The following is a 26,889-nucleotide window of genomic DNA, read 5'->3' on the forward strand; positions in this document are numbered from 1 at the left end:
AGAATGGAGTAGCGCCTGGCAGTGAGTAGAAAGGGCAACGCAGTTAAATAATGATATAAAATAAAAAAATGATATTGTGTGATGGTGTGTAAAATAATTATTGTATGTGTATTGGATTAATTAATTAATATAAAGATAGTCATATTTTAATTAACTAAAAAAAATTATTTTTCCTAAATAAATAAAAAGAGTCATTTAATTTGCATAATAATTTAATTAATTATTTTTTTTAAAAAAAATTTGTACTATTTGCCGTTAAAATATGACAAACATAATATAACCGCTACGAATATAACCGTTAGGAAAAAGACAAACAGAATATAGATGTTGAGAAAAAACAAATAAAATATAGCCATTTGTAATATTACATATTCTCTATAAATACCACTATACTTCTATCAAAATTATTCATCATTCATCAGTTAGTTATCTTCTCTTTCTCGATCTTCCTTTCAATTTTTTTTGACGAAATTTTTTTCCTTGAACACTCCTTGGATCAACGACCTCCATTACTCCCATTGTAAAACTCTGAAGTATAACCACAATTCAATTATGATTTTTACTCTTCAGAATTTTACCAATTCGAAAACTTATCTCGATCTCCATTCTCTCATTTCCAAAACCCACCACATTCTCTATACCAATCTCATTCCCAATACCTACCTTCTTCCCAATACCAATCTCATTTTCAATACCCACCTCCTTCCCAATACCCACCTCCTATCCAATCTCAACCTCCTTCCCAATATACATCTCAACCTGAACCTTCTCAATCCAAGTCTAATTTAAGGAAAGATAGGAAAAATTGGTCCACCCAAAAAGATGAAGCGTTATGCAAAGGGTGGATTAATATTGGTGAAGATCCAATAACAGGTGCAGATTAACAAAGTGGCACATATTGGGGATGTATCCATGCTGATTTCAAACGCCAAATGGGCGACATGGAGAAGAACCAACAACAGTCAAGTTTGTCGAATCGATTCTCAATAATTAGGCGAGTAGTCAGCAAATTTAGTGGATACCACCAACAGATCCAAAACCAATGTCGAAGTGGATATGACGTTGAAGATGTCATAAGTTTGTTACTTTGTAATAATATTCTTACTGTCTAAATTTCCTTAAAAATAAATATTTATTTTAATTGACAATCTGTCTAAATATAGTTTTTGTTTAATTTTTATAGCACATGACAACAAAAGCACTGTATGAAGATGAAGAAGGGGAGCCATTTAAGTTGGAGCACTATTGGAATTTTCTTCGGAAATCTTCAAAATGGTTCCAAAATTGCGATACAATAAAGAAACAACAAACACCAAACACAAACAAGAGAGCTATAGATCTTGATATGAATGAGCCTAGAGATTGTTACGAAACAGTTCCATCAACACCAGGTTCAATCCCAACTAATTCATCTACTCAGTCAACTCCTGTAGTATCAACACCAGGTTCGGTAAACCTTGGCGATGACAACTCACCGGCCATTGACGAAAGTTCACGTGACACTTCACGACCTATTGGGTGAAAAGCTGCCAATAAGGGTCGTAAAAGTAAGGATAAGGTACAAAATGACTTATTTCTTACATTGTTTCAAGGATTTGCCGAGCAAAATAAGTTGATGGACAACTTAGCACTCGAATCTCGTACTTTAAAAATGAAATCGAAAATTGATTTGGGCATGGAGCAAGAACGGACACGGCGATTGGAGCTTAAGCTGCAAAAAGAAATGAAATTAAAGGAGCTTGAGGCGCAAAAATAAATGAAGATAATTGAGACTTAGCAGGAGCAAGTTCTTTGGGAAAGACAAATGATGGAAAAAAATACAAATGATGCTGCAACACCGGCGGTAAAGCATGGATCGAGGATCAACAAAATAAAATTATGCCGCGTTATGCAAAAAGGGACAATTAATTGTAATGTTTACTATATTTTTTTTCATGTGTGGAAGTATAAATGTTTTTTTTTTTTTTTTTTTAAGTTGTATTGTTTTATTTTATTTGTAGGAAGCTATGTAATGCACTTTTTATTATATATATATATATATTTAAAATCTTGTATCTAAATCGGAGCAAACAATTATAGCTGTTAGTATTATAGTTATTGAGAATAAAACTTTTAAGAAAAAAAATAATAATAAAAAAAAATTATTTTATTATTTAAAAAATAATAATATAATAAAGTATACAATGAAGAAATGAGTGCACAACAAGAATTTAGATCCTTCAAAATAAGTATACAATCAAATGCTGACGTGGCTATACACTTTATATAAAATTAATGATGTGGCTACACACTTTATGTAAAGTGTGGGATGAGAAGTAATATGTGCGCTGAGGTTGCTCTCAGATAACTGAAAATTTAAAAACTTAAAAAAAATTAAAAATAAAAAATAAAAAATTCCCTTCTACGACTCACTTTTTCTGAAAAAGGTCTGTCCAGTTTCTGTTTAAGAGAACCAAGCAAGCGTGCTCTAATTTTCTGATGTTCCAAATTTGGTTTTAGATTTCATGTGGATTTATCCTCCACAGTTGTTATTTGTGCAAAAGTAGAAAAATACGGAACTCAGTTTCAAGACTGAGAAAGGAAAAAGGTAAGACCATCCCCATATCTTGTCGTTGTGGTCCCCGAATCCGGATGATGATGAGTTTAGCTGTCATGGGTGGACATGTAAATTATGGCTTTACATTAGGATTTGAGAAAAGAAAAATAAAAAATCGCCTGAATTGGGAAAAAAAAATTAAAATAAAGAAACGGAAAAGAACTCTTTATGATCTTTTTTTTAGAGTCGAAACACTGTGGGAACAGTTTGGAGAAATCAGTCACGTGCGAAAGTCTTGCTTTTCTTTTTTAAAAAAATTCCTCTCTTAAATTGTTAATGAAAGAAAAAAAGGAAAAACTATGTATAAGTAAAATTAAGAGATCTAAATAACAAATTGATTAATTTTAAAAGTTAATTTTTCATATTGATTGAATTAAATAAAATAATTTCAAATGCATCAAAAATTATTAAAAGTTCAAAATGTCCTCACATTCTTATTACAAAATGCAAAATTATCCTTTTTAAAATTATATAATTTCAAATATTAAAATAAATAATTAAAAATTAGGTTAATTAGCAAATAAAAATTCTCCATGTCTTCTCTTCGTCCATGGCATTGGATTGCCTTTTGGGATTGATGTCATTTGATATGAAAGGTAAGAATTGAGAAAGAAAGCTCCAACAGCTTGCTATGGCAGTGGTATAGGAGAATTTTCAATTGTTACCTAAATGAAACTATTATTATTGTTTATATATTAGAAGCTGTAAAAACTATAATGAGTTTTATCAAGGATCTTTGTTCGACAGTAGGGTAATGAAGTTTTTTTTTTTTTTTGCCTGGTAGGATAATATGAAGTATTGGAATATCCATCTCTCTTTTATTTTTTGTTTTCTAGATGTCTTTAGTTGTTATTTATTTCATTCTTCAATCAATTATAAAAAATCACAAAAATTTGAAATGTCAAATTGATAACCCTATGCAATAACCCACAACATACTTCTAAAGCCTACAGAGTCATAGATCTAAAACTTGTGAACAAAAATTATTACATATTTATATTTATGTGTGGGGGGGACCTTGAAAACCTGCCAGGTGGGTAGTGTCCGAGATGTTGGTGGCTGATTGACAATGAATATGAGTGATAGAGAATTATTATTCGTTAGTCAAACTAATTTTTAATTATCTATTTTATTATATTAAAATTATATAATTTTGAGGAGAATATTTTGGTATTTTGAAATAAGAGTTTGAGGATATTATGGACCTGAGCAACAAATATTGATGTATTTGTAATTATTTTGCTTAATCCAATCAAAATTGAAAATTAACTTTAAAACCTGATCGATTTGTTATTTAAGGCTCTTAACTTTACTTATATGTAATTTTCCAAAAAAAAAAAGAAAAAAAAAAAGCCTATTATCATATATAAAAATAAAAATATGAATAAATTAGGTATATATATATATATATATATATATATATATATAATGCTAACCAAACTACATGATGAGACTTTCCCATATTTTTCTTGAAATTTTTTCATGTTAACTATCAAAATTTATTTTTCTTTCATTTATTTCACTTTCACTTTTTAATATTAATTTTCATCTAAACAAATGCACCTTTAATAAAAAAAAAAAAAAATTGGTTGGATAATTATTACAAATTAAAGGTACTCGAAAAAAAGAATTAAAGAAAAAGAAAAAGACAAATTTTTTTTTTTTGAGACAACTGACAAAAAATTCACCCATCAACCGTTTGCTACTAAACTGGAGCATGCGTCCGTGGAGTGGCGTCAAAACGGTCTGCCTGATTACTACGAAGACGAACAACCCTAGGAAAAGAGAAGGGAAAGGAAAGGAAAGGAAAGAAAAGAGAAAGGAAAGGAACTCGCGCGTGTGTGTTCGCGGTTGAAATCGTGATGTATGGTAGATTGTCTCTGACTGGGTCCGTGACTCTGATTACGAGTTTTGACTGTCCAAAAAGCGTCGGAGCTCTGTAGAAAAATGGGTACTTTACCTCTTTATCGCTTCTTAATCACCGCAACTACCACCACCGCTAAAGAAGATATAGGACATGGTCGTCGTCTACGTTCCAGCGACTACTACTACTGCGCTTCCATCTTATCATAACCCATGATGATATATTATTATCTATCAGTACTGCTCTGCTATTCATCCTCTGTTTTTGTGATTCATATTCTTAACCAGCCCTTCATTACCGACTCTCACAATCTCACAAGGTAAAAAAGCTCTGCCTTTGTTTTTTTTTTTTATCCTCTATTTATTATTATTTATTACTATTTTAAATTTTGTTATCTCTGTATTGTGAATGTGATCCTAGAATGGTATTCTCTCTCTCATGTTGACCTCTCTCTCTCTTTCAATAAAGATCAAAAAAATTGGTGATGGGTGTTCCATTACGAAAATTATATAAAATCATTATCAATCAATAACTTTAAATGCTCTTAATCACTTATCTGTGTTGGATTTTTGCAATTCCTTCTGGAAGAACATCAATATTGTAAGGAAAATAATTTTAATGCCCAAGAGTTGTAGAAAATTCCTTAACCAAATGCTCTTGATTGGTCATGCAAGCCCAACTCTTGGGCCTGAGTGTCACTACTCTTCTTATTTTGTGGGTGTGGTTGGGATTGCTGTTGAACTACTTAGAAACCCTTTAATTTTAAAAAATCGATTTTAAATTTGTTTGGTAATCAAAAAACACTTTTATTTTAATTTTATGATAGAGATTTTGAATGAGGCTAAAATTTCTATCTTTTAAAACAGCATTCTTGGTAGAGGTGTTATTATATTGTAAGTAACTATTTTTTCTTAGACAGTTTTATTTATTTTTATTTTTATAAAAATAATGTTACCCCTTCTTGTTATGAAGTCCTACTATTATCAAATACAATAGCACTTCATTAAAAGGCATTATTGTAAAATTAGTAATAAAAGTGCCTTTAAACAATATTTACCAAACAAATTAAAAAATACTTTAATTGTGAAAAGTACTTTATATAATGTATCAACAAACAGCTAACATGTTTTCTATTAACAACAAATTTGTGACAACTGTAGTGATAAAAACACCTTTTTCATTACAACAGCATGCGCCCTGTAAAGAAGTACAAAAGTGCTTTAAATGACCGCTATTTTGGTGGAAATCTTACATGAATGCTTCATCTAGATGGCAATAACATTCCTCACGAGTTTACATGAATGCTTCATCTAGATGGCAATAACATTCCTCACGAGTTTCATGTTACTCCAGAGGCCACTGGGTCATATCACTGAAACAAGAATGAGCATGTGGATAAATTAGAGTAACCATAGGAGGAGAGGAAGTTGGAGTGGCACCTACTGGTGATACAATAATATTTAGAAGCTCAGGTGGTATGGACATATATAGGGTGGACCAGTAGGACAAAAAAAAAACTGTCGAAGCAATAGGTGAGTGTCAATGAGGTACCAAAACTAGTATGAGATGAAGTAACAAGAAAGTATCCTTAAAAAATGGATTTAAGAAATGCATAACTTGGTATATGAAAGGATTGAAGGAAGAACACCCCATTTGATTGGAATCAAGGCAAGGAAAGGATTCCCATTTCTAGGCCTTTGCATTTTAAACTTGGTATGAAGTAAACCATTGATGAATCTTTTACCAGTTATAGAAAATTTCTAATCTTACTGGAAAAATAATGTGGATTTATCTCAAGGCAAAGCTAGGATATGGATGGTTTAAAGTGAGAAAGTTCAATGCATGGAACTTTAATATGTGAACTTAACTTTTAGAAGTTGGGCTGTGAAACACTTATTGACAGTTGTTTTTTTTCGCACAATGTTATACCTATTAATTACCGTCTACTCTAAAAGCCTAAGTTGTTAGAGAGGGTGTAAATTTATTATTTAAATCCTCTACCACATTTCCCTCATTCCTGGCATTCTTTAGGTCCAACATGTGTTTTAATTTTAATTACTAGGGTGACGGTATTTGAACTCAAGACCTAGCCTACTCTGATACCATGTTAAATACCATTTACTCTAAAAGCTTAAGCTGTTTAAGCTGTTAGAGATGGTGTAACTTTATATTTAAATTCTCTAACAATACCTATCCATCCTTCAAACTTGGAAGGAGATGCTTTTCTTTTTCTTTGTCTATTTTGTGCAATCATCTCATGCTAATTAAGAGCTATTCTTCACAGTGAGAATCAAGGAGCAATGTTAGCCTAATCATACCTGATCTTCTTTGGAAATATTGGAATTTTAATGGGAGCTTCCTACTCGTCATGGGTACCACATCTTGAAGTAAAAGTTTTAGAGTCTACTCAACAGAGATTATGATTGATTGAAACATTGCAAGTCAAATAATTTTTTATTTTTTTTAATCTATTCCTAGCACTATGAAGATCACATGAAACAAATGGTAGAATCCATTTGTTATGTCACTAATATCTAGCATCTGGTGACATGATTTGAACGGGAACAAATTTCATAAATATCTATAACCCCGTGCTTCAAAATAGAACTATTACCTACCATGCACATCCTATTGTTGGTTAGCTGTTGGAGTTTCAACCCCATTCATTTTATTGAAAAAATATTCTCCAAATAAAGGCCCCTAGATAGTTGGAAACTTGTATGTCCCAAATAAAGAGCATGCTGGATCGCATAACTGTATTTGAAAACTCATTTTATTACTTGAATGAAAATCCTATGAATTAGGGATGTGAAGCCACCCGTTGTCTCTTCATGATGAACAATTAAATCATTGATCTTGTCACCCTATATATTTTGGGTCAAAAAAAGTATTTGGTTTAGGGGTCACTGTTTTGGTTCAGAGTAGGAAAAACCTAGGAAAAATAAGTGGAGTGGAAGACAATAGATAATGCAAACATTATGCTTACTGCAGTTGTCATGGAAGATTGCTCTTAAAAATTTAGTATAACACTACGTGTTATTGAGTTTTGTGGTATGGCTAAAGTTTCCAGTGGTTGGAGATTTATGATTTAAAAAATGGTGGAAAAAATATTGTAGGAGTTGTAAATGGAATTCTAGGAATTGGCTTGGTTTATAATTGATGGCTTGCTATCATTTCAAAAACTTGGTTTTGTTGTGCTCTTGAACGAGTTGAGAGCTCATCTTGTGTTGAAGGGCTCTATCACTGACCAGAAAGATCGTTTGGCTAATGAGGTGTTTGGAACCCCACTTTCTAGCTGCTCTCCATCCATGTCATCTGTTGAGTATGGGGAGGACGGGTCGTGTTCCTCTGTTCATGGGGATGCGGGCATGGTTTTGTGGAACGGATGCGAGTCTGATTTTGATTTGCTTACACCTTTGGCAGTTGTTAGACCAGAAGGGAATTCTGCGGAAGGGAGGGGATTTGATGTAGGGTTGGCTGATTTGGAGAATGATTGGATGAAAGAAAATGGAGTTGAGATAGGTTCTCTTTTGGGTGTGTCATTTGAGGGTCGGATGGAGGAGGCGACAAATCTATTCCTTGATGTTCTTAATGTTCAGTTTGCTGATAGAATGGATTGTAGGGGGAGTGTTCCAGTGGTGAGAGAGGAGAGAGGGACTCCAAGTCCCTCGACTCTTGTTACTTATGAAAGGAGGAGGAGGAGGAGGGCTAGGGAGAGGGCCAGTGAGAGGAGGGGTGAGACGGTCAACACTACTGTTTCCCTGTGAAGCTACAAATTCTTTCATGGAATGTCCGGGGTCTCAACGACCCGGCTAGAAGGAAAGTGGTGAAATCGGTGATTCGGAAAGTAGGTGGTCATCTAGTGTGTCTTCAAGAAACCAAGATTGCTTCCATGGCGGATGTGATTGTTCGAAGTTTGTGGGGTGGGAGATTCGTGGAGTGGTGTGCCTTGGATGCGATTGTCTCTTCGGGTGGTATCCTGATCATGTGGGATGTCCGTTGGATCTCTTTGTTGGCCTCTCAGGTTGGGCATTTCTCGGCTTCCTGTGTTCTATCCATGGTGGAGGATGGCTTTCGTTGGGTTTTTTCTGGAGTCTATGGGCCTATGGAAGATTGTGATAGCCATTTGCTCTTGGAGGAGCTGGGAGAAATTTGTAGGCGATGGTCGCTGCCTTGGTGTATCGGGGGGGATTTCAATATTGTACGTTTCCCTTTTGAGAGATCGACAAGGGGCAGATGGACAGCTGATATGATGGCTTTCTCAGAGTTTATTGATGCTTGCTGTTTACTTGATTTGCCTTTGGTGGGTGGGCCTTTCACTTGGTCCAGTGGACGTTCTCCTCCTACTCTTTCTCGTCTTGATAGATTCTTGGTGTCGAGTGATTGGGAGGAGAAGTTTTCTGATGTAGTTCAGACCACCTTGGCTCGTCCTTTGTCTGATCATGTTCCGTTGTTGTTGGACTGTGGCGGGTTGCGTATCAGAAGATCCCCATTTAGATTTGAGAATTTGTGGCTCTGGGCTGAAGGTTTTTTGGAGTGAGTCGGATCCTGGTGGGCGGGGTATGGAGTGGTTGGCACTCCAAGTCGTTCTTTGGCAGGCAAGTTGCGTTTTTTGAAGAATGATCTCAAAGTCTGGAACAAAGAGGTTTTTGGCAAATTGGTCTGGAAAAAGAATCGGGTTCTCTCTGTGATTGCTGACATTGATAAGATCGAGAGTCAGGGTCTTTTGACGGGTCCTTTGAAGCTTAGGAGGGTGGAGTGTCAAGCAGAGTTTGCTGAGATTGTTGTTATGGAGGAGATTTCATGGAGACAGAAATCTAGAGCTTTGTGGCTTAAGGAAGGTGACAATAACACTAAATTCTTTCATAGACTTGCCAATGCTCACAGAAGGGGCAACCACATTGGGAGGATAAGGGTGGATGGGGTGTTGGTTAGTAAAGAGGAGGAGATTTGTAAGAGTTTTTCTGAGTACTTTTCGAAGTTGTTCACTGAGTCAGCCGATTGGCGTCCTTTGCTTGATGGGCTTCAATTTGATTCCATTTCGGGAGAGGAGTGCTTTGTTTTGGAAGAGCCTTTTTCAGAAGAGGAAGTTCTCTCTACTCTGAAGAGCTGTAATGGGGATAAAGCTCCTGGACCTGATGGTTTTACTATGAGGTTCCTTTTGGAGTGTTAGGAGGTGGTCCGTGAGGAGGTGATGGGCTCTTTTCATGCCTTCCACGTGCAGGGCTCTTTTGAAAAAAGTTTGAATGCAACTTTATTGCTCTTATTCCGAAGAAGGGAGAGGCAGTGGATGTTAGAGACTTCCGCCCTATTAGTTTGGTGGGATGTTTTTACAAGTTGATTGCGAAAGTCTTGGCCTCTAGGTTGAAGAAGGTGATGGATGGTGTCATTACTGACTCTCAGAATGCATTTGTGGGAGGTCGGCAGTTTTCGGATTCAGTTCTTATTGCTTGTGAATGTGTTGATTCCCGCTTGAGCAGCGGTGTTTCGGGTGTTCTTTGCAAGCTAGATATTGAAAAGGCATACGATCATGTGAGCTGGAGTTTCCTTCTTTACCTGTTAGAGAGGATGGGTTTTGGTGGGAGGTGGAGGAGATGGATTCTTTTTTGTATCTTTAGCGCTCGTTTCTCTGTCCTTGTGAATGGAGCGCCGACGGGTTTCTTCTCTAGCTCGAGAGGCTTGAGACAAGGGGATCCGCTTTCCCCTTTCCTATTCCTTTTTGTGATGGAGGCTCTTAGCAGATTGCTGAAGAGGGTTGTGGAGCTAGGTTTTTTGAGAGGTTTTCGGGTGGGTAGGGATGTTGCTAGTCAATTGGAGGTTTCTCATTTGATGTTTGCAGATGACACTATTGTGTTTTGTGATGAGGATGCATCCCAGTTGAGGTATTTGAGATGCGTTTTGATTTGGTTTCAAGTTGTTTCTGGCCTTAAGGTTAATGTTGGCAAGAGTCTTCTTGTGCCTGTTGGGGATGTTCCGGAGATTGAGTTGTTTGCTCAGATCCTTGGATGTTGCACTGGCTCTTTTCCCATTTCTTATTTAGGATTGCCTTTGGGAGCTTCTTTGAGATGTGTGGGGAGTTGGGATCCAGTTGTGGACAGATTCGAGAAGAGGTTGGCGGGTTGGAAAAAGCAGTACCTGTCTAAGGGAGGTCGGGTTACCCTGATTAAGAGCACCCTTTCTAGCCTTCCTACATACTTCATATCTTTGTTTCAGATTCCTTCTTTAGTGGCTGAGAGAATTGAAAGATTGCAGTGCAACTTTCTTTGATGGGTGGGGGGGGGGGGGACCTGGTTCGGTGGTATCATGTGTGCCGCCTAATTCGGTTTGGAGGCTTAGGGTTATGGAGGTTGTTGCCTTTTAATAAGGCTCTCCTTGGTAAATGGCTCTGGAGGTTTGGGATCGAGAGGCATTGCTTATGGAGGAGAGTTATTGCTAGCAAATTTGGGGAAATTCGTGGTGGGTGGTGCTCTCTGGCGATGCGTGGTCCAAGGGGGGTGGGAGTTTGGCATTTCATTTGGAGGGGTTGGGATGACTTTTGCAAGCATGTTCGTTTTCGTATTAAAGATGGAAGGAGGATCAGTTTTTGGAAGGATCTCTGGTGTGGGGTACTCCCTCTTGCTCTCGCTTTCCCACGGCTCTATAGGATTGCTTTTCACCGACAGGCCATGGTTGTTGACTGTTATCATCTTGATAACGGGAGACTGTCTTGGGATGTTTAGTTCAGGAGGCATTTTCAGGATTGGGAGATTGAGGATGTTTCTTGTTTTTTGGAGCTGTTGTATAGCCAGGTGATTTCTTTTGGGGAGCCGGATTGGTGATTCTGGATTCCTAACTCGCAAGGCCGTTTTGAGGTTAGGTCCTTTTTCAGAGGTCTTTCGGTTGGTCATGGAGATCCCTTCCCTTGGAACTCTATTTGGCGGTCCAAGGCTCCCCATAAGGTCGCTTTTTTTGCTTGGACCGCTGTCCTGGGTAAGATTTTAACCCAGGATAATCTGAGGAGGAGGAATCAAGTGGTGGTCAATCATTGTTACATGTGTTTGTGTAATGAGGAGTCAGTTGATCACCTCCTTTTACATTGCAGCATGGCCAGAGATTGTTGGGATTTGATGCTTCGATTATTTGGGGTCCATTGGGCCATACCTTTTTCCTCTAGAGGGTTGATTGAGGCTTGGAGAGGCGTCTCTGTTGGGGCTGGCATTAAGGATGCTTGGAGGGCTACGCCGCTTTGTATCTGGTGGTGTATTTGGCTTGAAAGAAATAGGAGATATTTTGACGGAAAAAAGAAGCCTGTTTTTATGCTTAAGTTCTTTGTTATTTCTACTCCTTTTTTGTTGGGTTTCAGAGAGAGATTATAGATCTATGGAGGGAATTATTGTTTTCTTGGCCTCTCTGAAGGTCTAAGGCACCCTTTGGCCCTTTTGTTTATTCGGGCTTCGCTCCCCTTTTGAGCGTTTTTAATAAATTTTTACTTATCAAAAAAAAAAAAAAAGTGTGGGGAAAAGGGTTAGGCTTGATGAGGGTTGGGTGGAATAGAGTTGTGAGATAGTTGTTTCAGCTTTGTAAATAGTGAGCTCCTAAGAAGCATGAGTAATTCTCTAAGGGAATGGTATCTGTATTTGTGATATTGTGGCCCGAATTTGGTGCCGGGTCGCGTTACGACTCGCTTATAACGCGATGACCTGTTGGAGGAAAATTTTTGACCCGTTTTTTTCAAGGGTCATGGACATTAGTTAGTCTCTTGGCCCGATATATAAGGGCGCTTAGGGTTTGGAGTGGTGGACAAGAGACTTTGATATTCGTACAGAATCAGAGTGAGGGGCTGAAAACTTGTAATTTCCGATTTTACACAGTGAAAACTTTCGCCGGATCCCTACCATGGACGTAGGTTGTTGCCGAACCACGTATAAATCTTTGTGTTCTTTGTGTGGCGTGTTTAATTTCTGTCGTGATTCAACTTGGGTTCGTTTCGTTTGTCATAATAGTATTGTATATGTATTAGATGCTAGATGGTCCCGATAATCCTCGAATACTTATTGGTAGGTGTCATATACTACTTAACATATCCATAATTTGATTTGTTTATTTATTTTTTCTAATTTTGAATGTGTATCTAGTACTTTTCAAATACTTGAAGTCATTAAGGAGGCTTTTTGATTTATTAATTAAAAGTTAAGGAGGCCATATGAAAGGTAACCAACTTCTGGTGCAACTATTTAATTAGAAGTCATTAAGGAGGCTATTTGATTTATCAATTAAAAGTTAAGGGGGCCATATGAAAGGTAACCAACTTCAGGTTCAAGTGATCTATTGAGGATATTACTTCAGGAGCAAAGCGTAGTTACTCTATTTCAATTCCATCCTTCTTGCTAGAACACAATGAAACATGTGAATTATGGTTGCGAAGGTTTTGATATTTTGTTGCTCAGACTAGCCAACCACGAGAATTTAAATATGGAACACAAAAATTACCTGCATTGAACGAATGAGATATTTCTTCTCTTCTCTTTTTCCAAACAAGAAAGCAAAATGGTTGGATAGATTTTGGCAGGTTTCACCAATTATAGATTTCGTCATTGGATGTGGAAACACTTCGGTAACGTTAATGAAGTTGTAAAGGATTCAAAGTTACTGATTAGTTAAATGTTAAGGGCACTCAGCTCAAAGTATTACTGGAGACCTTTCCAAAACTGCTATAGTTTTTTTTTTTTTTTTTTAAACCTTTTTGGCTCCCATCTAAGCCTGACATGACATTGCTGAGTTGTCCTCACACTTGGTTGTGGCTTTGTGAACAATGACCTATCCATTTTTTTTTTTTTGCTCTTGTGTGTGTGTGTGCACTTGCTTTGTAGTCAGGAGTCCAGATTACTTGTAAGTTGTTGTCTTTGTCATCATCAGTCATCGATTGTTCATTGTGAGGGACAATTCTGTCATTCAATCTCCTCTCTTAGCATGGGGATGAATCAAGGGACATCAAAACTGCAATCCCTATGCCCTGACATGGGACAGCCTGATTGGAAGATGGGGACACTACCCAGGTGGGAACACTAGAAAAGCCACACCTTCAAGGAACAAAGTGTGTCTCTTTGTGGTGTGATTTATGTGGCAATGGACGTCTGAGACATCTGTTTAGCACACGTCGGAGCTTTGGAGGAGGGAGGAGTTTAAGCAAGTGGGTGTTACCTCTCTATTGCCTCTTACCACCACAGATTCTAAGCAAATGAGCGTTACCTCTCTGTCGCTTCTTACTACCACAACCACCACCACTACTAGTTTTTGGGCCCACAGACTTGACTCTCACACACGTGTGTGCACGCACACACAGAGAGAGGAAAGAAACGGCACCATATTTGTCATTACATAATTAGGGCATCTCTCTCCAAATCACATGAGTACGGTTTTATTTCCATTGTAACCGATGATATAAATACAAAACTACAAAATACAAGTGGCAACCCGAGTCCACAGTCCTCAGACAAGTCTCCTATTCTTCTTTGCTTCTGTTCTAATGCTTTGTTTTCCGTCCATTGTTTTTGTTGTTGTTGGTGTTCTTAAGGCGAAAATCACCATTCAATAATGAAACAAGCTTGCTTATCTTACCCCAATTATTTAAGGTAAAGCCTCCGACTTCCTTTTCAGCTCTGTGTTTTTCTTTTTCTTTTTTGTGATTTAGTTGATTATTAATTTGTTTCACATTGTTGTTTGATTTCCTGAACCTATTTGAATGGCTATGTTATGTATTTGTATACTGCAAGTATGATCCCCAAAGGGGATTTTCTGTCATGTTGCTGTTGCCTCTGAAAGTGATCCGTTGTTATGAGTTTTTTCAGTCTGTTTTCTAAACTCTCCTTTTCTTTTCTTTTCTTTTTTCCTTCTTATGTTTTTGTGTTTTTTTGTTTTGTTTTTGCTTTGGGTACTGGATTACAAATACTAAATAGAGGTAAGTATATAGATAGTTTTAGATGCAAAAACCTTGTTCTATCTGTTTTAGTTTTGTAGTTCTTTCAGGCATCAGAATGGCAAAACTGTTATTTTAGACCAAACTTCAATTTTAACTGACCAGTCTCCAGGGGTACATCATCCATCTATGCTGCCTTGAGAAGGAATAACCTCTCTCACATAACTTTTGTGTTACTCTCCTTGACAATCATCCACCTAATCTCCTTTGTTTTGAATTCTTAATCCTAAAGCTCCATTTAAGGAGGGAAAAGAAAAATAGAATACCTGATTCACCAAAAGCTCTGATCTCATTGGAACCTATTTGCTTCATGAGAAATCATGAATGCCTTATGATTAATATTCTTGATTTGAGCGTAAGTCATTGATTATTTATTTAAAATAATTAGTTTTTTCTAGACCTTTTGCAAATTTCTATCTTCATAAAGTAAAGATTGACTTGGGTGTTTTTGTATGTTCGTGTTCCTAGGAATACCTATTTGACGAAGAGAAAAGTTGTTTCAACTTTGACTATCAGGACTATTGTAGACCTACTAAAAGCTACATTTATTGACCCGATGGCACAGACTGACTCATTATACAGTCCATGAACCACCACTTAAGCCTATGTTTAACAAACTTAAATGTTACCAAGAAGTAAATTAACCTATGGAAACATAAAATGACGACTCAAATTATACCAATACACAATTACTTAAGGTCCCAATTGCTATGGGAATGAATTTAACTTGCCTTTTTCTTGTTCTCGTTCTTGGCATTAGGTAGGTCAAGGCATCTCACCTTCCTAGATCAGGAAGAGTTTTACCTCTTAATTTTGGATTTTGTAGAATATCAACTCTAGAAAAAATATGCCCATGCCCTTTTACAACCAATATGCACCTCGAGCTAAAATATCCTTTTTCTTTATTTTCTCTATTTCAATTCCTTCCTTAAAAGGAGAAACTTCCCCCAAAGAGGCCAGTTTATTAGAAAGTAAAAATTGAGGCCATTTGATTTATTTATTTAATTTTTTTTGAAGCTAAGGAGCCTATTTGAAAGGTAAGCAACATAAGTGGCAATTGGCAAATTACCAACTGAGAATACTACTTCAGTAGCATTACTCCTTTTCAATTCCATCCCTCTCAGAATACAGTGGAACAAGCAAATTATGGGTTGTCATGGCTTTAAGTATTTGTTGTTTTAGACTAGTCAACTACCAGAATTAAATAATTTAGAAAGGAGAAACAAAGTTGCCTGATTGGTGGCAAAATTAGATCTTTGGATGGAAAAGTATGACCTCTTCCTTCTCTTTTATTTTTCAAACCAAGAAACATAAATTAATTGAGAAAAATTCTGGAGGATTCAGCAATTATAAATGTGGCCGTTGGTTGCATTAATGCTTGGTAAAATATTTGTGAACGTCTAAACTAGCAAAAATTAATTATCATTAAAGGCATTTGGCAAAAAGCATTTACTATGAACTTTCCAAAACCGCTGTAGTATTTCTTTTTCCTTCTTCACTTGACCTCAGACTGGCCTGACCTGGATGTGTCCTCACAGTTGGCTGTACCCTTGTATTCAATGACCTATCTATCCTCTCTCTCTCTCTTTCCTTTTTTTTTTTTTCTTTTTTTCTGTACACTTTCTCTGTATAGAGGACTGAGGAGACCTCAGCATTGTAGTATTTATCATCATCAATCATCAATCCATGATCATGTGAGGGACAATTCTGTTACTCCATCTCTTTTCTCTCTCTCCTGCAGGTGGGGCGTGAGAGATTAGTTGAGTGACGTCAACTGGGGCAATATTTATGCCCTGATATGGGGTATCCTGATTGGATGGTAAGGACGCTGCTCAGGTGGTCACAATAGGAAAGTCAAGTGTTTATGGAAGCTTGTGTTTCTGGTCGGGGTGGGGGTTGAGGTGGCAATAGGCATCTGAGACGTCATCTGTCCAGCACATGTCGGAGCTCTAAAAAAGGAAGGAATCTAAACAACTGGAACATTATTTGTCTATCGCTTATTACCACCGCCAGTACCAGTACTAGTTCTTTTGCCCATAGGCTGACTCTGACACGTGCACATACGCAGAGAGTAAAGACTGGGCATCACATTTGTCATCATAAAAGCAAAAGTCGTCTCTATCCAATGAGTTGGGTGCAATTTTTTTTCTGTCATAGCTGATGATATAAATACATATAGCAACCTAAATCAACAGTGCTGACACAAGCCCCTTATTCTTCTGTGCTTCTATTCTACTGCTTCTTTAGTTGTTGCCTTACCCACCGTCTGACAAGGTAAAGCATCTGTCTTCCTTTTTATCTTTATGTTTTCCTTTTCTCCATTTCCATTGTAGTTTAATTATTAAAATGTTTCTCATTATTATTTGATCTCTTGAATCTGTTTGAATGGCTACACTATATGTATATGTGGGTGCGCTCTGATTGTGATCTCAGGAAGGAAATTCCTGTCAAGTTGCTATGGCCTCTGAAATTTATCTGCCTTATCTCTTATTCTTAAAAAAGCTCATTTTCTTTTCCCTCAATCTTTCTTCTTCGTTCCTTTTTTCCTTTCCCAGCTCTTCTGAGTATTGAAGTAAAAAAAAATAATAATAATAAACTAAAATCTACCAATAAATAAATAATTTCAAAACTTTTACCCATATCTATGTGTCAGACTTTTGTAGTTCTTTCAGGCGTCATGAAAGCCATACCATTATTTAGGGAAAAAAAACTAAGATTGTTTTCATTTTTAAATGACTGCTCTTTTAGGGAAATCTTCAATGCATGCTGCCTTTAGAGGTAAACGAACTGCCTCACGTTACTTTAATTTTACTCTCTTTGACAATTTAAGAGTCTCTTAGCTTCTCATGCTTAATTCTAATATTCTAATTCAGTGATAAAGAAAGGTAATGCAAACAAAAAGAAACACAAAAAGGGGTAGAAAACCTGATTCACTCTGATCTGATTAGAATCTATTTGTTCCATGAGAAATCCATAATGTCTTTTGGTCAAGTCATTGATTCTCTTCCAAATTAGCATTCTTAAATGTATAATGTGTCATTAATTTTTTATATGAAATAATGATCTTGATAGATTCACAGCCTTTTGGATTTTCAACCATCATAAGGTAAACAATGAATCAATTATCACTTAGTATTTGAGCTTTTGTAATCTTACTGTGGGAATTTATGTGATTCAATGTCATGAGGAAGCTATAATGGAAGGTTCAATGTTAGAATGTTCAAGGCATGGCTGATGGCACTGTTACGTGTGCAGAAAATCTCCAGCAGTAAGTTTGGTTGTGAAATACATACTGACAAAGGCTTTACGGTGTTATGCCCACCCTTCCTCCATAGTAGAAAGAAAACATTTAATTTTTGGTTTTGTTTTAAGTGTGCTTGTTTTGTACTATTTCAGAGCAGTATCTTTATTGTGACCATCAAGAAATCTTATTTCAATTCAATGGTATGGGATAAAAGATTTGTATCACCTGCTTGTTAAGTTCCTTAGAGTGTGTAATCATGTGTAAGTCCCACCTTCCTTCCTTCTCCCCCCATGTATGGATACCACATGTTGAAGCAAAGTTGTAGTTTGTTCATGAGATAATGATTGTGATGGAGAACTGGGCCTGGCCCGAGAGGTTGAAAACCACATGGCCCACACCTACTATTGGAGACGTGGGAAAGAAAGATAAAATTAGGGATTTTTGTTTATTTATTATTATTATGGAATATTTCAACAATTTAGGGTTTTATTTATGGTAATAGGTTGATTAGGGTTTTTCTTCGATACCTATTTATATGTTGGTTTAGACATTGTGAAAGTCAGCTTTTGATGATTATTATTGATATTGAATTTTGAGATTATCATGATTTCTTCTCCCTCTGAATTCTTCTCTTCTGATTCCTCTTCCCTCTATTCTTCTTCCCTTTCTCTCTCAATCTCTTTCTGATTCTACTTGAATTCTGATTTCGAATTGCCCCTACCTGCTGCTGCATCAGATTGATTGAAACCTTGCAATTCAAATTATTTGAACCATTTGACCTTTGTCGAGCATTATGAAGATTACATGTAATAGATGGATGAATAAATTTTGTTTGTTCATTAATATCTAGAGCCATATGTTTCAAATCCATAATTTTTACGGGTAGAATCTCACCAATATTGAAAATCATGCGCTTCAAAATTCATTATCTGCAAGAACAATCATGATTGTGACTAGGAAGGAACCCATCCTTTTGAAAATCTCTATATAATCAAAATAACATGCACCTCCTATTGTTGGTAGAAACTCAATATACTGTGTCCCTATCACCATATAGGAAACAGTAATTTCAAAGTAAAGGCCCCCTAGGTGGACACTTGGTTGTCCCATGTTTTTATGCCCAATCCCATTACTGTATCCAGAAACTTATGTGATTACTCAAATGCAAATCCTCTAAACAATGACTGAAATAACCTTTTGGTTTTTTAAGATGAAAAAGGATATCATTTATGCATGGTAGCTTGTCAAAATATACATTTTGTTTAGATCTTGCAAAAATTCCGGCATCCTGGCCTTTTTGGTTAAATCACTCTTGAAACATAGGCATTGTTTTCAATTTGTAAGGTGGTACAGACGTCATGCTTCATCATATCATCTTATTAACTGGAAGCTTTGGTGCCTTTAAGCTTCTTAGTAAAATTTGTAGTAATGCAAGAAAATGGAGGACAGCTCCTTAAGAAGAAAGCGTAAGATACCTTTGTCGATACTCACATGTCTTTGGGTCAGAAAAAGCACTGGTTTAGGGTAACGTTTGGTTCTTTGAGCAGTACAAATGTAGGAAAAATAAGTGGGTGGAAGAGATAAATAATGAAAAGAATGATCTTACTGTTGTAGTGATGCATGATAGCTTTAGAAAACTTGGAGAATACCTTCTATGGTTTAGTTTTATGGTGGGCTAATGTTATGTAATGCTGTAGGTTTATGGCTAGAAAACAGGGGGAAGACAGATTGTAGGCGTTCTTGATAAAAGGGATGGAATTGGTTTGGTTTACAAGTTATGGACTGTTAGAATTTCACAAAATTGGTTTCACAGAATTTTATTTGTTATGGGTTTGGGGTGGTGTTTTATGTGATAGATAAAGGGAGGAATTGTTTGAACTTTCAGTAGTAAGACCTATTATACGAGATATTCTGCACCTGCTATAAGCTGCATATGAAGACCTATTATACGGGACATTAAGCACCACTATAATGTCTCAACTTACCCTTTTCTTGTTCACTTGCTTGGCGTCATGTATGTGTTGAGACATATCATCTGACGTGAACCAGAAGAGTTTTGTTTGTTAATTTTAGGATTTTGTGGATGTTACAACTAGAGAATGTATGCCTTGTCACAACCTATATGGACCTTAGGAGCTGATCATTCTCTTCTTTTTTTTTTTACTCTATTTTGATTTCTTCCATAAAAAGAATCTTTTTATCCTTTATATAGCTTTTTAAAAGGGATACCTAATCAGAAAATTAACAAGGTGGGAATTGATTTATTAAAAAAAGAAAAAAAAAAAAAAGTTTTGGAGGCTATTTGAAAGTTAAGTACAAGATGTTACTTCAGGATTAAACTAGACAATTAATCTTGGTAACATGCCTTACCATTTTGTCTCCTTTGCTTTCATAATGCATACTTCTAGATTATTCTTCAAGAAAGAAAATCTGATATTTTCTGGTGATAGCAATTATCTGGGATTTGGTCCCATTAAAGATCCTTTTTATTTTATTTATTCTATTTTATTTTTATGTAAATTTCAGTCTGTTCTGAGTTTGTCTTGGAGTACAATTAGGTGTTCTCCAAGTCACCAATATGCTCTCATGTCATGTTGAATGATGCAAATCAAGAATGGTGCCTTGAAAACTGTCTTATAGTTTAATGAGGTTAAGATATCTATAAAAGGTACTAATTAAGGTTTGGAACTACTAAGTGTTAGCTTAGGGAAATTGTAAAATGTTATTAATGTTGTGTGCGGATTCTAAAAGGCATTCTAGGAGAAATCAGGAGACATTAGTAGTTATATTATATAAGGGGACCTCTCTCTCTCTCTTTCTCTCTCTCTGTTGAAACAAATCTTAAATCAATATAATCTTGAGATATTTTTAGATTACTCACTTCTCTTAAGTCTTTTCCCAGATTTTTCTTTAGAAATCTAGGCTCCAATGGTGATTAGAGTAATTCTAATCTTTCTTACGATTGTAAAAAGACTTTTTTTTTTATCTCTGTTGCTTCATTGAAGTAGCACCAAGTGGAGATAAAATGAGAGAAAATTGGATATGTGCATAGAAGACCTTTAAGTGTGCCAGTTAGGAAGAGTGACACTGTCCTTGTTGAGAGTAATGTTAGGCAAAGGGGAATGCCAAAATTAACGTGGGTAGAGTAAGTAAAAAAAGAAAATGATAAAATGTGGTTTGATTGAAGTTATGACCTTAAATAGTGCATAATGGCATATAGCTGGGCCCAAGTAGTTGGGACAAGGCTTTGTTTGCTGTTGTTATTGTTGTCGACCTCTTCTTATTCTGCCTTCTTTCTGATGAACTAGTTATGAATTTCACACACAGTAGTTTTACTTTGAGTTCCTAGTGTAGGATTTTGGATTAATTAATCAAAGCTCTTTAACTTGTTGAAAACATTTTGAAGCAGTAGTTCCAAAGTGCATGTGATTGTAACTCGTGCCATTGATTATAATTCTGCATCTTGAAACAGGAGAGTTTAGAAAGATTTATGATGTTAGTATGTATAAGGAATCATTGTAGATGCAAGGCATTCAAAACTAGATATGCATTTTTTATTATTTATTAAGATCACAGTTGTCATATTGTCGATTTTCTATATCGTCCTATGTTCTCTTTATTGTAATTTTTTATTTTTGGAATACATTACTTATAGTGCCTTTTTTCGTCTATATGTAAATTATTTATGATGTCAATGGTTGAATTCGGTGGACTATGGTTGAACTGCTCTGTATAAACCTGTGTTTTTTATGTTGTTGACATTCTTTTTCATGGTGAAACTTATTGCTCAGTTGTAGCATTTGATTTTTCAGGACCAAATTCTAGACCTCGAAGCTGTTTTGCAGGCCTACCTTGTTGGAAATGCTCGACTCAGACGTGAGCTTTTCATGATTCTCGGATAGTTCGAGTGTTCATTCACATCTCTACTATCAATCTTGATCAGTATAAAAGTATTGGAGTTTGTTATAATATTACTTGGTGAGGAGCAATAACCCTTGTGGAAGAACGAAAAAGTAAAAGCAAAAGGAAAAAGAAGGTTGATTGGTCAGTTTTGCAATACATTCTGTACCTTAGGACTGATTAGCACTTATTTAGGGTTTCAAGATCCGTTTAATAAAAAATGGCTGCAAATCAAGTCTCCATTGATGTTCATGATCATGGTATAGTTGTCGATCGGAAAAGGGGGAAAGTTAAATGCAATTATTGTGGTAAAGTTATGAGTAGTGGGTTCTCACGCCTTCGTTACCATTTAGGAGGCGTAAAGGGAGATGTATCTCCTTGTATGGAGGTTCCTGCAGACGTGAAGGAACTAATGAGAAACCAGCTACTTGAATCGAAACGAGGAAACTTGAGCGAGGAAATTGGGGAGCTCCGCCACCCAAATCTTCCTTGGAAGAGGAATTGGTCTCCTCACTCAAATGGTGATGGTAATATGTTGGAAACCACTCAAACAGCTAGGTGTGGGAGCAAAAAGCGGGCTAAGGTGAACTCTACATCAAAAAGCAGTGAGATGGCATCTGTTTCTTTTTCTGAGGGAAATATAGGTTCCCTAGCAGCCACCAATGCAATTGAAAGTCCATTGTCACGGGAAGCTCAAAAATGCATTGGTAGATTCCTTTATGAATCTGGCATTGATTTTAATGTGGTGAAATCTCCTAGCTTCCAAAAAATGATTAACGCCACCCTAGCTTGTGGTAAAGCTGGATGTAAGATCCCCACTCCTCAGGGTTTGAAAGGGTGGATCCTTCAGGAGGAAGTAATAGACATGCAGCGGTATGTGAAGGAGATCAGAGATTCTTGGAAAAGCACTGGATGCAGCGTCCTATTGGACGGATGGATCGATGGGCAGGGTCGAAACCTGATCAATGTTCTAGTGGATTGCCCAAAAGGCCCTATATATCTTAGGTCATTTGATATTTCAGCCTATGTTGGAAATGTTGATGCCTTCCTGTTGTTTCTTGATGAAGTTATTGGGGAGGTTGGGGTTGAGAATGTGGTACAAATTGTTTCATATTCTGCATCAGATTGGATGGAGGCCGCAGGTAAGCAATTTATGGAGAAACAAAGGACAATCTTTTGGACAGTGAGTGCATCTCATTGTATAGCACTGATGTTAGATAATATTGGAGCCATGGCTCTTATTAAAGGGGTATTGGAGGACACCAAAATAATTACAAAGTTCATCTACAGTCATGCCGCAGTTTTAGAGCTTCTAAGATATCATACTGATGGGTGTGACCTAATTATGCCCTCCAAGATTAGGTCAGCGATGCCCTTCTTGACTCTAGAGAATATTGTGGTAGAGAAGACGAACCTAAAGAAAATGTTTGTCTCTTCTAAGTGGAATACCTCAATCTGGGCTTCTAGCATGGAGGGGAAAAGAGTAGCTAATTTAGTGGCAGGCAGCTCTTTCTGGTCTGGAGCCACAATGGTTTTGACGGCAACTATCCCACTGGTGCGTGTTTTGGAATTAATAAATGAGGATGACAAGCCAAAACTTTGTTTAATATATGAAACAATGGATCAAGCTAAGGAAACAATTAAAGAGGGATTTAGAAACAAGGAAGAGAAGTACATGCCGTTCTGGGAAGTAATTGATGAGATTTGGAACCAGCATCTCCACAGTCCTCTTCATTCTGCTGGTTACTATTTGAACCCAGTTCTTACTTATTCAAGTGATTTCTCCGTTGATGTTGAGGTTTCCGGTGGCCTATTGTGCACCATTGTCCATATGGTGGAAGATAAACATGTTCAGGATCTGGTTATGTTACAAATTGATGAATATCGAAAGGCTAAGGGTGCCTTTGGTGAAGGATGTGCCATTGATCAACGATTGAATGTTCCTCCAGGTAGCAGAAATCTATTGTGTCCTCTTGATTGTTTACATCTTTATCTAGTTTGATTCATCTCTAAATTAAGACTCTGATTTTGTATCCTCTAAAATTTGTTTGCAGCTGATTGGTGGTCCTACCATGGAGGAGAATGTCGTGAACTGCAGAGAGTGGCCATTCGAGTGCAAGGCCAGACATGTGATGGTGCTTTAAAATATGGGCTCAAGAGGACATTAGCCGAGAAGCTGCTCACAAATGGAAGGAATCGTATCGAGCAAAAACGATTGACTGATCTGATATTTGTTAATTATAATATGCAGTTGCGTAACTTCAAGTTGGGTCTTAGTGACGGCATGGCGATTGAAGAAATTGACCCAATGGATGATTGGATTGTTGATGAATCAACGTGCATGGATGTGGATGTGGATGGTGGAGATGCAACCACCACCTGTGGAGGGGCTATTAATGTAGCAGGGCCTTCTACTTTACATATAAAACAGGAGGAGCCAAGTGAGTAGATATTTTTAAAAGAAAGTGGAAAAGGGAAGGACTTAAACTAATCTTTCATGAGCTCACTCAGTTCTTCGTTTACACACACACATTGTTTTACATTCAATGACAAAGATGATCATACTTTTTGTTTCGGTAGTGATAACATTTTTGATACGAATATTCGGTAACACCTGCTGCAGAATTGGGTCGGATAGCTTGTTTCGATCCAGAAGGATTGATCTTGATAAATTCCTCAGAAGAAATGTTGAGTTATTATTATTATTATTATTTGGGTAAAGTGCAAATAATCCCCCTGGAGTATTGGCCATGTGCAATTAATCCCTCTGAACTACAATTTGCCTCCTTGAACTATTAAATTTTTGCAATTAATCCCCTGATGTGACATATCTGGCCAATTGGTTATAACGGAAATAGTGAAAGACAATTTTAACCCCCCTAGGAAAGTGCTACACTTGTAGCCAAACAGGCCTAATTTTGCTTTCCTCTTTCTTTGGTTATATATAGAGATAAATATATCATATATATATATATATAGAGAGAGAGAGAGAGAATTAACGCTGGAGACCACAGCTTCACAACGCCGAAAATTAGAGACTGTTCCGGCGATGTACGAGTAGTGAGTTCACTCCACCGTCCTCTCCACCGCCGACCGCCACCATTCGAAGCCAAGCTCGTAGCCGTTCAGTCCCGCTGACTGCCATCAAACCCAATCACGGCCGAGCTTCTTTATAATAGCCCATCACCGGAATCGTGACTTCTTTAGTCGCTGATTTGCTGCCGTCCTGAACCAGCCGTCTCCAGGCCGAGCACATCGCCGCAAGCTCACCGTCGAGCTTCGCCTCATCCGTCGCCCTCCCCGTTTTGAGCTCACCGCCGCCTCCATCACAACCGACACCATCAAAGCCAAGCTAGCCGCCGCGAGTTCACCATCACAGCTCGCTGCTCACCGCCCCAAGCTCTCCACGGCTGAGCCAACAGCCAAGCTCTCTACGACCGACCGATTCTTGCCCGCCGTCCATCTCCACCAACAGCCAAGGAATTCTAGGGCACAATGATTTAGAAATTTTCAATTTTGTTTATATTTTATACAATTGACAGTGTTTTATGTTTTCATGTGTCCATGGAGGAGTGAATTTTTTTGGAAATTTCTCAATTTAGGGTTATAAATTTGATTTGTCTTCAAGAATTTCCTTCAAATCGGAAGCTGTTCAGTCAAGGATGCATTGACCCAACTTCTGATTTTTTTTTTTTTTAATTATTATTATTATTATTTTTGGGATAAATTAAAGTTCATGAAGTAGATTCATTTGGGTTCATGTTTAACCGTCCTTGTAATTTGGGTTGAAGATGACGATTGGGGTGGTGGTTGACAATGAGGGTGTGTGTATATATGTGTGTGTATTCATGATGGATATAATATAGAAAAAGAGAGAATCAGAAACTTTCACGGGCACCAAAGTTGTAGGTGGTTGATGATAAGGGCATTGTGGTCTTTTAGCTTCATAAAGGGTTGTATGGTCATTTAAAAAATTTGGGTTGTCATGTGACAGGCATGTGCTTCTTCACGGTCAAATTCAATTGGTTTATCACTGGACGAGGTTGATTGCAACAAATTGGTTAGTTAAGGGGGGTTATATACCAAATTATTAAATCAGGGGGGTTTCCTGCTATATGGCCAAGGGGTTCTTTTACACTTTACCCTTATTATTTTGTATGGAAGTAATAAAGCTATGGATTATTGGTGGAGGACAAATTTGTCATTTCAAGTTCCCCTCAAGTAATATTACCCTTTTTCTGGTGTTCATGTGCATAAAAGAATTTTGGTGATGGCAGGGTTGGAACGATTACAGTGTGATCGATTGTAACTTGGTTCGATCGATCAGAGAAGACTTTTTTACCACTTTGTTTCCACTTTGCTCCTTTCTTCCACTAGGGACCCAGAGAGGAAATTAGTTGTGATAAAATAGACTGGGGTTGGAGACTTGGAGTTTTGTAGGTGTCGTTTACTATTAATGGTTTTGCTACTAAGCACTAAAGTATGCTCCATCACTCCCTAATGTGACAATGTCTCTGCATAGATAGGACAATAATGCACCCACTTTTTTATTTTATTTGTGTATATATGTGTGTGTGTGTGTGTGTGTGTGTGTATTTAATATATATGTGTAGATATGTCCAGTGCACCAACTATTTGGGTACAGAAGGGAGTATGCTCGCCCCCGGGGGCTTGGCAGTGATGGTAGGGACTCGGGACTGGCATCCAATCGGCTAGTGTTCGACTCCTACCAAGCCTTCCAATTTCTCCGACTTACTCGGTGTATCCTTGGGGCGAGACTCTGTACTCCCAGGTTTGTAGCCTAGGGTGGGTCCCGAAGGGGCCTTGCCTAGGTGAGTTCCTGGTGCTAAAAAAAAAAGTAGTATGCTCAGTCGATACATAGTTTAAGTAGTACTGTTCTGAACTACCTTAATTATATAATGTAATATAATAATAATATATATTTTTTCATTGCGCGCGCACACACATATATATATTGATGAAATATCAAATGTATTCGATCCTTTATAATATGAAATAGGATTTGTTTTCTAAGTAACACAATTATAACAATTTATTTTACTTTCTCACCTAATTTATATTTGGATGAGGGTTATCCTTCAAGCTTTCATGGCATGTTTGGTATGCAGAAATGGAATGAGGCAATAATGGAATGCAAGTAGGAATGGAAGATAATTTTTATTTCACTGTTTGGCTGCAAACAGAGAATGATGCAGTAGTGGAATGACCATTCCCATTCCCCTGTTCAGACTAATTAATAAGCTGAAATAGAATAACTTTTAAATTAGTTTCTCCATAATACCCTTACTTATAATATATCAATTATATTA

The 26,889-nt window shown here is 37.0% G+C and overlaps 1 protein-coding gene across 3 annotated transcripts; it reads left to right on the forward strand.

The window, feature by feature from the left end:
• Positions 1 to 4,357: 4,357 nt before the first annotated feature.
• Positions 4,358 to 25,200, forward strand: LOC132282321 (uncharacterized). Of its 3 annotated transcripts, XM_059783953.1 has the most exons (4): positions 4,358 to 4,779; positions 16,157 to 16,689; positions 21,472 to 23,508; positions 23,614 to 25,200. In XM_059783953.1, the coding sequence occupies exons 3-4, from the start codon at positions 21,780 to 21,782 to the stop codon at positions 24,006 to 24,008; spliced, it is 2,124 nt and encodes a 707-aa protein (XP_059639936.1). In that variant the 5' UTR covers positions 4,358 to 4,779; positions 16,157 to 16,689; positions 21,472 to 21,779; the 3' UTR covers positions 24,009 to 25,200. The 3 variants fall into 3 exon arrangements, with proteins under 3 accessions (XP_059639936.1, XP_059639935.1, XP_059639934.1); XM_059783952.1 differs by lacking the exon at positions 16,157 to 16,689 and having other exon boundaries at positions 21,457 to 23,508; XM_059783951.1 differs by lacking the exon at positions 16,157 to 16,689.
• The last annotated feature ends 1,689 nt before the right edge of the window (positions 25,201 to 26,889 follow it).

Source organism: Cornus florida, unplaced genomic scaffold (genome assembly GCF_030987335.1).
Source record: "Cornus florida cultivar Cherokee Brave unplaced genomic scaffold, ASM3098733v1 CherokeeBrave_3.0.0_Hap2_Chr11, whole genome shotgun sequence".
Classification (NCBI taxonomy): domain Eukaryota; kingdom Viridiplantae; phylum Streptophyta; class Magnoliopsida; order Cornales; family Cornaceae; genus Cornus; species Cornus florida.

Excerpts from the sequence above, each read along its gene's own strand:
- LOC132282321 (XM_059783953.1), top strand. The coding sequence starts at position 21,780 with ATGGCTGCAAATCAAGTCTCCATTGATGTTCATGATCATGGTATAGTT. Across the intron at positions 23,509-23,613 it reads ACGATTGAATGTTCCTCCAG|CTGATTGGTGGTCCTACCAT; the intron begins GTAGCAGAAATC and ends ATTTGTTTGCAG.